Source organism: Neodiprion fabricii, chromosome 5, assembly GCF_021155785.1.
Source record: "Neodiprion fabricii isolate iyNeoFabr1 chromosome 5, iyNeoFabr1.1, whole genome shotgun sequence".
Classification (NCBI taxonomy): domain Eukaryota; kingdom Metazoa; phylum Arthropoda; class Insecta; order Hymenoptera; family Diprionidae; genus Neodiprion; species Neodiprion fabricii.
This window is the reverse complement of record NC_060243.1, coordinates 12,618,161-12,630,821: the sequence shown is the minus strand read 5'-3', so window position 1 is coordinate 12,630,821 and position 12,661 is coordinate 12,618,161. Positions and strand designations below refer to the sequence as shown.

The 12,661-nt window shown below is 46.0% G+C and overlaps 1 protein-coding gene across 1 annotated transcript; it reads left to right on the top strand.

The window, feature by feature from the left end:
• Positions 1-2,712: 2,712 nt before the first annotated feature.
• LOC124183742 lies at positions 2,713-4,005 on the top strand. The gene has a single exon (XM_046572663.1). The coding sequence runs from the start codon at positions 2,713-2,715 to the stop codon at positions 4,003-4,005; it is 1,293 nt and encodes a 430-aa protein (XP_046428619.1).
• The last annotated feature ends 8,656 nt before the right edge of the window (positions 4,006-12,661 follow it).

The following is a 12,661-nucleotide window of genomic DNA, read 5'->3' as shown; positions in this document are numbered from 1 at the left end:
AACTCGTTCGAGCTCCTCGGTCACTTCGCGTTCCTTCAAGATCCGGATACTTCCGTGATGACGAGCAACATCGCCAAGATGGAGCGTCGCATCGCCGGGCTCATCAGCACCTTTCAGTGCATCAAGGCCCTCGCGAACAAGACGATTGCGTCAACCCCGCAGAATACCAATAAAACGTTGGCAACAACACGCCTATCGTTGTTGGAAACCAACTGGGAAAGGTTTCAACGGGAGCACGCCATTCTTCTCGATATGAACTGCGAGAACTTGGCGGAGACGGAATACTTCAAGGATTGCCTCGAAGCCCAATGCCAGTAGTCGTACGAGGATGCCAAGGTGGCTTTGCTTACCATCAAGGAGCACTACGAGCAGGTCGAGCCCACGGGGACTAACCTCGCTGATCTTTCGGCCGTTCCGGGATCTTCGCACATGCGAAGTGCACTTCCAAAGATCAAGATTCCAGATTTCGATGGAGAATTTCATTCGTGGAGGTCGTTTCATGATCTCTTCGTCTCCCTTGTCGGCCAGAACCCGGATATCACTTCGGTCGAGAAGATGCATTATCTTCGGCTCTCCCTGAAAGGCAATGCCGCCCAGCTCATCGCCAATCTACCGGTCTCTTCAGAATCGCTTATTACTGCTTCGGATCTCCTGGACGCTCGGTACGAAAACAAGCGCCTCTTGGTCACTTCCCAATTGGACTGCTTCTTCGGAATCCCAACCATCACACCAAAATCGTACAAGTCCCTCAACGCGCTCATCAACACTACGAGTGCGGTTCTAAACGCGTTGAGGTCTCTGGAAATGCCGGTGGACGAATGGGGCACAATACTGGTTCACTTCATCGTCTCTCGCCTTGACCATCACCTACGAGAACAGTGGGAGTTGAGATTGGGCTCTTCAACGGAACCGGCGACACTTCCGCAGCTACGAGAGTTTCTGACAACCCGAGTTCGAGCCCTCGAGAGTATCGACATCGGAAAAGCCTCCTCGCCACGGCCAACTTCCTTGGGCACTTCAAATACACCACAGAAACGGTCGTCTTCTTCGGTCAAGGCGTTTACGTCGCAAACGACCAATCCGCAGGCCAACCAAGTGGACGGCAGAAGCCGGAATATCGACACAGCGGCAGCGGTCGCAGCGACAGCCCCTCTGAATCCAGCCGGCAACGCGACAGTGTTGTCACTTCTGTCTCGGGTCTCACTTCATAACAAAGTGCGGCCTCTTCAAACAAAAGAGCCCTCAGGAGCGCCGCCTCGTCGCTGAACAACGGCGGCTCTGCTTCAACTGCCTCGGACCGCATTCGGCCGCGAATTGCCGCGTCACAAGGAGATGCTTCGAATGCAACGGGAAACATCATACGATGATCTACCTCCCGTCTTCTACCCAACCGGCCGCTTTAACCTTATGGCAGTCAACTTCAAAGGACACTTCGAGCAACCGACCACCGACGTCGGAGCCAGTGGCCACTTCGTCACCGAATGAGCCTAAGGCTTGACTCAGCGACAGTCACTCATGCGACGCGATTACTGGCTCGCTCGACACCCCGACACGACTTCTGACTTCGGTCGCTTCTGACTCTTTCGACCCTTCCGCAACTTCAAGGGACCTTTCAACGACACGGGTTTTTCGGCCATCAGTCTTACTAGCAACGAGCCAAGCAGTTCTGACGTCACCTTCCGGCAACTCGCATCGAGTCCGATTACTGATTGATCCCGGTGCTGAACTTTCGTTTATTTCAGAACGCACGGTACCACTTCTCCGATTAAAACGGATGGCCGCTTCGATTAATATTCTTGGAATCGGGAGTTCGTCTGCGGGCCGTACGCGGGGAGCTGCCACCGTCACCCTATCTTCAATCTATGATTCAACTTCAAACTTCAAAGTGACTGCGTTTGTTCTCAACATTCTCACTCCAACGCTCCCCTCGTTCACGACTTCAATCCAATGGGAACATCTTCGAGGACTTCTTCTAGCCGATCCAGACTTCTCAAGACCAGGACCAATCGACGTCATCATCGGAGCTGTGTCGTATGGTCTCTTGGTCGAGCCGGAAATTATCAGGGGTCGAGCCACTGAACCTGTCGCCCAACGAACACTTCTTGGATGGATCGTACTCGGTCCGGTCAACGATTCTTCTTCAAGTTCGGTTCGCGTTCAGCACACTTCAATCGACGACAAGATCGATTTGTTGCTCACGAAGTTCCGGGAACAAGAGGAACTTCCTTCGGATTCGGCCCCTACACCCGAACCGGAAGAGGCGTCTTGCACTTCACGGACACGTATACGAGAGACAACAACGGTCGTTACGTGGTTCGGCTTCCCTTTAAGGCACCTCCGTCTTCTCTCGGAGATTCGTTTGCTGGCGCAAAACGTTGCCTTCATCAACTTCTTCGGCGGCTCTCGACGAACGATTCGTATCGCGAGCTCTACAACGAATTCCTTAAACAATACGAAACGCTATCGCACATGGCTCGCGCGACCAACACGGACTCTTCAAGATCATGATTCTACCTTCCGCATCACGGCGTCTTTCGCGCCCACAGCACCACAACGAAATTTAGCGTCGTCTTCAATGGATCCTTCAAAACGACAAGCGGCGTGTCGATCAACGATATTCTTCACACCGGGGCCAAACTTCAACAAGACACCGCCGACGTTCTTCTATGGATTAGACGCCATCGCTTAATCTTCACGACGGACGTAACAAAGATGTTTCGACAAATCGCAGTCCACCCGGACGTCTGGGCTCTTCAACAAATCCTATGGGTCGACCCCAATAATCAAGTCGTTCCATATTATTTGACAACGGTGACTTACGAACTGAGCTGCGCTCCCTTCCTCGCCATCCGGGTCATGCTTCAACTCGTCGAAGACGAGGGTCACGACTTCCCGTTGGCTATCTCGCCCTTGACCAAGGGAAGATATGTCGATGATATCTTCGGGGGCGCTGAGACCCTTCAAGAGCTTCAAGAGACTGCAAGGCAACTTCAAGAAATCTGTCAGCGCGGCTGCTTTCCACTTCAAAAGTGGTCAGCCAACGTAAAGGACGCCCTTCGATACGTCACTTCAGAGTCCCGAACGGACACGGTCTCGATCAATTCGGAAGATCCCAACCTCAAATTTCTCGGCCTCGAGTGGAATTCGACCGAGGACAACTTCAAGTTTACACTTCAGACATCTTTCCATCAAGACGTTACAAAAAGGACCGTTCTTTCGGAGACGGCGTCGTTATTCGACCCGTTGGGCTTCATTTCACCGATCACAGTCAAAGCGAAGGCTTTTCTGCAAGAACTGTGGTTGGCAAAGCTTCATTGGGATGACAAACTGCCGGTGCAACTTCAGGAAAAATGGCTTCGATTTCAAGCGAGTTTGAGTGACCTCTCACTCATCTCTCTTCCCCGGTGGCTTCATCTTTCATCAACATCCAAGGTGGAACTTCACGGATTCTCAGATGCTTCGATGCTCGCTATAGCAGCAGCGGTTTATCTTCGATCGACGTCGGCCGATGGGACAACAACCGTCACCCTCGTCTGTTCGAAGACCAAGGTCACACCTCTCAAGCGACTCACGATACCGAAACTTGAGTTGTCGGCAGCCCTTCTACTGGCAAAATTGATGTCAGGCGTCCAGAGAACGCTGGAATTGTCGGAGGTTCCGGTTTCCCTCTGGACGGACGCTGAAGTCGCCCTGACATGGATGACTTCGCATCCTTCACGATGGAAAGACTTCGTCCGCAATCGGGTTGCCACGATTCAAGAGCTCACTTCGAAGGCAACCTGGCGATACGTCGCAAGAAAACAAAACCCAGCGGACTGCGCGACGCGCGGGATGACTCCTCGGCAACTTTCAAAGCATCGACTATGGTGGGACGGGCCTGAGTGGCTCTTCCTTCCACGAAGAACGTGGCCCAACGCTCCGCTGGACCCTTCCTCGGATGCGGACCTCGAAGTAAGACCGGGGCTCGGTTTGATCGCTACTTCCGACCCTGACCGACAGATTTAGGACCTTCTCGGACGTTATTCTTCACTGAGAAAACTCCTTTGAATCACGGCAGTGTGTAAACGAGCTGTCGCGCGCTTCAGACGCCTTCTTCGCACCTCAATGAGCTACCCGCTCACACCTGGGGACGTGGATGAGGTAAGACACTTCTGGATAGGTCTCGTGCAACAAACATACTTCGCGGCTGAGTTGAAAATACTTTCGAAAGGATCTCATCATAAGAGTAACCCTCTCGCCAACCTTACCCCCGGTGGGTGGCCGACTCAAGCATTCACTTCTGCAGCCCTAAGCAAAACACCCCCTGATCTTACCAAGAACGTCGCGAGTAACGGCGTTGGTCATTTCTGACGCTCATTCCCGGACCCTTCACGGTGGCACGCAATCGACCTTAAGCTATCTTCGACAGTCGTACTGGATTTTGGGCGGCCAAGCTCCGGTTCGCGCCCACATTCTTCGATGCGTCACCTGTGCAAGACTTCGCGGACTTTAAGCTCAGCAGCTTATGGGACAACTTCCGCCCGCCCGAGTCACGCCTTCACAAGCCTTTCTTTACTCCGGTCTCGATTACGCAGGTCCCTTCACCATAAAGACTTGGCGCGGACGAGCAGCAAAAACCTACAAGGGCAACCTCGCCGTCTTCGTTTGATTCGCTACTTCTGCAGTCTACTTCGAACTCGTCACCGACTACACTTCAGAAGCCTTCATTGCCGCATATCGGCGGTTTTCAGGACGGCGAGGCGTCTGCCACACATTGTACAGCGACTGTGGCACTAACTTCATCGGAGCTGACGCGGAACTCGAGCTCTCTTCAAAGCTGGCTCAGCAGAAATGAACTCTACAATCATTTCTCTGACCAACCTCGGAACAACGTGGTCCTTCAATCCTCCGGCCGCACCTCACATGGGTGGAAAGTGGGAGGCCGCGGTAAAATCTGCAAAATTTCATCTTTGTCGGGTTATCGGGGACGTTTCGCTCACGTATGAAGAATTTACGACTCTTCTTACGCAAGTCGAGGCGATTCTCAATTCAAGGCCACTTTGTCCATTGTCGGAAGACCCTAAGGACACTTCGCCTCTTACACCAGGCCACTTCACGACCGGAGAGGCGCTGACAACTGTGCCAGAACCATCGCTGATTACAATTCCGAAATCTCGACTTTCGAGATGGCAATTTCTTCAAGCCACACTTCAACATTTCTGGCAGCGATGGTCAACGGAGCCTTTCAATTTCGAAATGGCGTCATCCTTCGCACGAAATCCAACTCGGCTCACTCGTGCTAATTACGGATGAACGACTTCCGCCTTCAAGATGGCCGCTTGCTCGAGTGATCGAGCTTCAATCCGGATCCGATGGCCTCACCCGAATAGTGACACTTCGTACGGCTACTTCAACCTTCAAGAGACCAACTTCGAAACTGGCAGTGCTTCCAGTGGACTCTTCGACGACAACGGTCGCCGAAGGCGGGGAGAATGTTCAGGATTCTTCTTGGCGTTCGGAGTTCACTCGAGATGGCGGCACCTATTGGCCGTCGCCTCGCTCGGATTTCGAACCCGACGACCAACCCCCCCCCCCCCCCCCCCCCCCGCCCTTTGACTTCTCGACATGAGGCTCCGCCGCCATCTTCTTTTGACCGGTATTCTTCGAAAAGCCACGATACGTTCAACTCGTGCTCTTCAGTTTTCCAACAGTTTTTTTACCAAAACATCCCTGGCTCACTTCGTCAAATTAAATCAACAAACTCTCGCGATTTACGCCCGCGATTCGTTTCGCGATATTGTTTCGTTTTTCGGTCTCTTCAGTTTATGAATATTCGTTGAGCTCTTCCAGCCAAAGAACGCGTGTTCGCGAAAGGCTTCGCCATCGTTCGCGCGACCTCAGTTACCCATTTTGTATATTTAAAATTAATACAAACCCAAGGGAGAATAAATCTCAATTATATTTCTTTGTTAATTTTCTCTGTGCGGACTGTTCAATTTATTTCTGGCCTCTTCATCATTTCCATCCTCAATTTTCCTCACGATCACTCTTCACCAGAATTCGCGGTCTCTTCCAAACACGCACTGGTAAACGGTCGGCCCACTTGCTTATTGAGTTAGAGTAGCGCGCGAAATTTGTTTGCCGATCTCGTTGATGATGACCGTAGCCTGAGTTTTCGCGATAACGCATAGAGTCAATTTGATCCCTGTAAAGTCTCGCGTAGAGTCACGGTTTCGAGTGGGGAATAATTTCGGTTCGAAATTGAGTGTGACCAAATTCCGTTGCACAGGGTCTCGTCGAGTCTGCGTATGTAAAAAGTGTCACCTCTCGTGTGGGTCGCGTATCACTGTGCGTAGACGCTTGGTTTAGCGGGACGGGTTGCGAACTTTTTAAAAATAGCGACTACGACTAGAGCTCGGACGCGTCATAATACGCTACACACAAGCAAGAAAAGAGAAGCTTCCTAGATTTATGAATTTGGTCGCGATTAGCGCGTCAAGTGATGTCCTTTTGGTTTAGTTTATGAATTATTGTGTATCAGTAAGATGGTGACTAGCGCACGTAGGGATAAGACATCACCTAGATTTAATAACGATCGCGGTTAGCGCGTCGATTATGATCTCGTTTACGTTTTTGTCTAGCGGTTTATGGTTAAGTGACGATTAGCGTCGTAGTTAGTAGAGGACGATCGCGGGCAGCGCATCGAGTCAAAATTTTGTTTTTGGTTTTTGTGAGTTAGGGTATTATTAAGACAGCGACTAGCGCACGTAGGCAACAGAAGTCTTCTAGATCTATTACCTTTTTTTTGTTCGTTCTCTTTTTTTTTCCTAACCCTCAGTTTTTAATTTTGGTTCACGCCTAGCGACTTACGAGTTATCATGTCGCTGTATTTATATTGGACTCGCGAAGAACGACTTTCGCGGTATTATTATTTTTATTTCTGTATTATCGCTGGCTAGAAATATATTATTGGAATTGTATATTAACTAGGCCAAACCACGTGTTGGCGTACGTGTGCTGTATCTCTCCACCCAAAAATTACCGCTCCCCTCTCCACGGAACCGAGCTATCGAGTATATGATCGCGGTATATCGCATTACCGATTTCGAGGCGTGTTGATCCCGCCAGGTACCCAACCAATTTCGCGATATTGTTTCAGGTCCAGGGTAGATCGTGGACGCCGATTCATTGTGCGCGCGGTAAGTTCTCGGTCCTTTTCTCCGAGTGACCGAGGAGCGGGAAACATCCACGTCACAAATTATATTCAGCAGAAATTTGGCAACCGAGCAAAATTAATGTATACGGATACCGACAGTTTGATTTACAATTTTACCGTCCCCGACATATACGACCATATGAAGGAGGACTTGCATAAATTCGAAACGTCTGATTATCCGGTTGATAACGTTTATGGAATGCCTCGAGCAAAAAAAAAAGTTCTCGGCTTGATGAAAGACGAAAATAACGGAAAAATGATGTTGGAATTTGTAGGATTAAGAGCTAAATTGTACGCATTCCGAGTCTTGGGAGATGAGAAACACAATAAACGTGCTGAAGGTGTCAAAGGATCAGCGTTGAAAAAAATAACTTCCGACGATTGTCTGGAATGTGCGTTGAAACCTGAAGATTTGTCCGCAAATCAGCATTTGATATCAAGTCGAAAGCACGAGGTATACACCGTAGAACAGCAGAAAGTGGCACTGAGCTGGAATGACGACAAGCGGATCATGTTTCAAAACACAACCGACACGCTTCCATGGGGCTACAAGCCTGCACACTTTAGCTTTGTGATTTATAACTGTACAATGATGTATAAAATATTGTAACGTTTTAGGCGTTACGTTAATAAAATATGGATCCGCGAGTTTACTTATTATCGAATCAAAGGCGTGAACAAAAATATCGTGATAAATGCTTTTATTGCAATATACGTGTTTCTTGTTTAAAGTCTGAAACAAGACTGTTTTTACAATAATGTTGGTTGACGCAGCAACCTTATTCTTTTTAAAGACATAAGAGGTTTATAAACGTCTTTTATCTATGCCGACTACTAGATCATTAAAGAGGGGCAAAGGGGTGATTTCACCCTTTGTAACACTACTCCCCCCCGAGGAAAAGAGTCGTCCCGACTCGGGAAAGTTAAAACAATTATAAGGGTGATCCAGTAGTCAGTGCTCAAAGGTGAGTTGGAGCTGTGGCTCTAAAAATTTAAGAACTCCCTTTTTTTACTATCTGGCATTTGCCCACAGTCTCAAGGTAAACCACAGAAAACCTTGAGCAGATAGTTGAGCGTTAAATAATCTCAAAAATTTATGTGCCATGTTTTATAAAGGTTAGTGTTATTAAGTGTTATGTGGCTTCATGAATACAAAGTTTTCCGCAACGGCCCAGATTGACGTCGGGAAGAAATTCGATTTTCTTCATGAAGGATCCCTCCGAAACAGGTTCGGATGAAAACACCGAAACGGGAACCGACAATTCCAGGTCCAAATAAGACGAAAACAGACTTCTCTTCATATAAAATAAGGAAATCGTGGGGTGACTTCTTTAGAAATAGTTCACCCTAGAGTTTTGGAAGGACAAATGTGAGTGATGGTATAACAATTCAAATTCACTAAGTGAATTTGGGAGAATACTTGAATAAAATAAATTGAATATGTATTCAAAAGAAAAGAAACGATCTTATCTGAATTATTTCTGCGTCCTTCTTCAAAATAAAACCACCAGTCATCCTCAGGAATCGGGGAAGATTGGAAGGAAAGGGCTGTGTCAAATAACCTGAAAAAGTGCTTACAAAAACTGACACTTAAGGTTAATAAAATGTGAAAATCAAGCAATCGCTCATCGACCTCGAAAAATAATCGTGGCTCATTTCACATTATTCCTTAAACCAAAGCCTATCCGACACAAAACTCGATTCCAGAGAAGAAGTTTCTAGAAAGAAACAATTGAAGAAAACAAATTTCAAATTGATTAGCAACGCAGAAATAACAAATCATTATAAGAAAAGTAGTCGTTAAAGACAGACAAGACATGGATGCAAAAGAACATACTTCGACGAATGCAGCTATGCCGCTAAAAGTATTCTCTTTCGAAAATTCGGACGATCTTAGTGAAATGGAAAGGTCTAACTGTTTTAACTCTCTTTGGAGGGAGATGTCTTGCGGCCAGCTGAATGCCGTTTCCGTAAAAGGAAGAAGCGGCTTGCTTTGCCTAAGCTGCTTTGAGTCACAGTGAGTACATCATATCGAATAACATAAATAAATTATAAGAAAATAATTTCTTTTTTTTTTTTTTGTTTCAATCATTTCTTTTTAGTTCTAGACCCGAATTTCTCCTTCAAGAGGTCTCTCTCCATGTGACCTTTTTGAAAGAAAAAGTGCTTTGTCGCTCTTGTAAACAGAGTCTATTCGATATAGTAAAGAAAACGGAAGGGTGCGAGGGATGCGAAAATGTCAAAGGAGAAATTAAGAAGATTTTAAACATTTCTCGCCTTTTCCCCTTAATATAGTTTAATGTAGTTTTTTTTTTTTTTTTTTTTTAACCAAATTTTTTAAGAATAAAATTCTTTCAATATTAAATTCAAAGGTTTAACTTTGTCCGTGTATCATTGCAAGACAAAAATTAGAATAAACTTGGTCGGCTGTGGATTCTGCATTGATAACCAAAACAGGAGCCGATAAAGAAGAAAAGGTTTGTTTTACTAACCAATCTTCATGAACCTCATGGATAGTTCTGAGTAGCTCTAAAGAAATACTCGATTCTTCCTCACGAGAACGGGAACTGACTCGAGCGAAAGAAGTTTCTGGGGAAACTCGCAAATAAACAATCAAATCTACTCTGAGCTCAGACGAGCGAATGAGAAGATCAAAATTTTTTGTCAATAAATGAGATTCGAAGTCGCGAAAATTACCTAACCTTCGACGAGCTTCTACAAAACAATTGCTACTGAATATCGATCTTTCCATCACCTTTACAGGCAATGAAGTCGTCTGCAGATGTCTATCTAACATAACCATTTGAGCGAAATGTTGAAAATAATAGCAATAACGATCTGGGTTCTGATACATCAAATCTAAAAGATTAATTCCGACTACATTTCGATATTCTTCAAGAGGTTCTAAAAGTGTACAGACCTGACGATCTGCTAAAAACCTCTTGGTGAAAGTTGTTTTTTCGCATCCGATATTTCCTTCTATAATAATCGTAAGCGGTCGAGTTTTACTCAAATGAATTCCGAAAGGTAAATTCTTCTCCCAATCGATGACCGACTGTAAAGAAGGTCAAGTCGATCATAGTCGTCAAGGGTGTTCGTTTGGAGATCTAACCTTGAAGGATGTCCCTGGTCTTGGAGAGACTGTTCCAGGTTGATCCTCTTCAAAAGGAGCAAGACGATCCAAGTGAACCACTTTCTGACGCGAATGAGGAGATCTTCGGATTCTATAAACAACATCATTTATCCGGTTAACCACTAAGTAAGGGCCTTCCCAATTTCTTTGTAGCTTTGGACATTGTCCTTTCTGTCTTCGAGGTTGAAAAAGCCAAACAGAATCTCCAGGATCAAATTTTAAATCTCTGGCTCGAATATCATAACGAGTTTTTAATTTATCTGAAGCCATAGAAATTCTATTCCTAGCAAAGTGATGAATTTCTTCTAAACGTTGTTGTAATAAAAAGGCATAATCTGTTTGATGCTGTCTTTGCACAGGAACAGGGCCTTTCTCTAAATCTGACGGAAGTCGAAGATTTCTTCCAGTAAGCATGAGGGCTGGCGTCTGTTTCGTCGTCTCGTGAATCGCAGATCTGTAAGATAAGAGGAAGAAAGGGATCCAGGAGTCCCAGTCTCTCTGATTCTGCTCTACGAAGGACGACAAATATTGTAGTAAAGTCCGATTCAGACGCTCTATCATGCCGTCAGATTGCGGATGCAAAGGAGTTGTACGAGTTTTTCTAACCCCTAAAATTTGAGTAACCTCTTTCATTAAGGTTGACTCAAAATTTCGGCCTTGATCAGTATGAAGTTCTAGAGGAACTCCGTGTCTACAAATAAATTCTTTAACGAATGCCTGCGCTACAGTAGAGGCTTCTTGATCAGCGAGAGGAACCACTTCAGGCCACTTAGTAAAATAATCAGCAATAACCAAAGCATATTTATTTCCAGAATGGGTTATCGGAAGAGGTCCGAGAATATCCATTGCTATCCTTTCAAATGGAGCTCCCACGTTGTAAATCTGAAGAGAGCTTTGTCCCTTCGCTCGAGGTCCTTTCTTTGCCGTGCAGATTCGACATCGTCGACACCAATCTTCAACGTCCATCCGGCAACGGGGCCAAAAGTAGAAGTTGCGAATTCTGCCCAGAGTTTTATTCGAAGCGAAGTGTCCGCCTGCAGGAGAATCATGATAAAGAGCAAGAATCTCTGGAACTCGTGACCTGGGAACCAAAAGTTGCCACCTGATTTCTTTCAAGTCTGCAGATTCCCATTTTCGGTATAAAATTCCATCAATTAAAAGAATAGAGTCCCATTGAGCCCAATAAATTTTCAAATCTGGCTCGGCTAAAGATATATCCTGCCAGTCCGGGCGAGTTTCTGCTTCTTTCCAGGACTTCACTTGATTCAAAGTGTCGTCCTCTTGTTGCGATTTTCTCCATTCCTCCTGGTTATTTTCGAAAGAAATCTTCCGTATTATAAGAGAGGGGTCACGATTTTTCTCTAATCGTGCACACTGTTTACACTCTGGCATTTCCTCGCAGGGTCTTCGAGAGAGAGCATCGGCGTTTCCATGATGAATTCCTGCTCGATGACGAATATCAAAATCGTACTGACCGAGCCTTTCTAACCATCTAGCTACCTGACCTTCGGGAGATTTAAACGAAAGTAACCACCTGAGAGAAGCATGATCTGTACGTATCAAAAATCTCCTGCCGTACAAATAATGATGAAAATGTATTACGGTTTTAACAACAGCTAAAAGCTCTCTACGAGTGACACAATAATTCCTCTCGGTTTTACTCAAAACTCTGCTGAATTAGCTTATCACTCTCTCCTGACCTCCCTGAATTTGTGACAGAACCCCGCCTATTCCTGAAAGAGATGCATCCGTATCTAAAATAAAAGGAATTTCGACCTCTGGATAAGCTAAAATTGGCGAAGAAATAAGATTTTCTTTTAATTTCTTGAAAGCCTCTTCGCATTCCGGGGTCCAGTCAAAAGGAATCTTGTTTCCGGTCAAATGATGGAGAGGTTTAGCTATACTAGCGAAACCTTTTACAAATCTTCTGTAATACGTACAAAGGCCTAAAAAGCTTTGAACTTGTTCTTTATTCTTAGGTGTCGGCCAAGAAGAAACCTTCTCTATTTTGGATGGGTCGGTCTTCACACCTTGTGCTGAAACGATATGTCCGAGGAAGCCTACTTCTTTCTGGAACAGATGGCATTTCTTCGGGCTCATTTTCAGACCTGCTTGCTTCAACCTAGCGAAAACTTGTCTGAGATTTTCAACTTCTTCTTCAAAGTTCTTGCCAAAAACGATTATATCGTCTAAATAAACGAGGCATATTTTGCCCGTGAGCCCATGGAGAACAGCCTCCATCATTCGTTCAAAGGTAGCCGGGGCATTACTCAAACCAAACGGCATAACCTTGAACTGCCATAATCCTCCTAAACCCGTAACAAAAGCTGTTT

Bases quoted from the DNA above. Each gene is read 5' to 3' on its own strand.
- LOC124183742 (XM_046572663.1), top strand. From the start codon at position 2,713: ATGTTTCGACAAATCGCAGTCCACCCGGACGTCTGGGCTCTTCAACAA.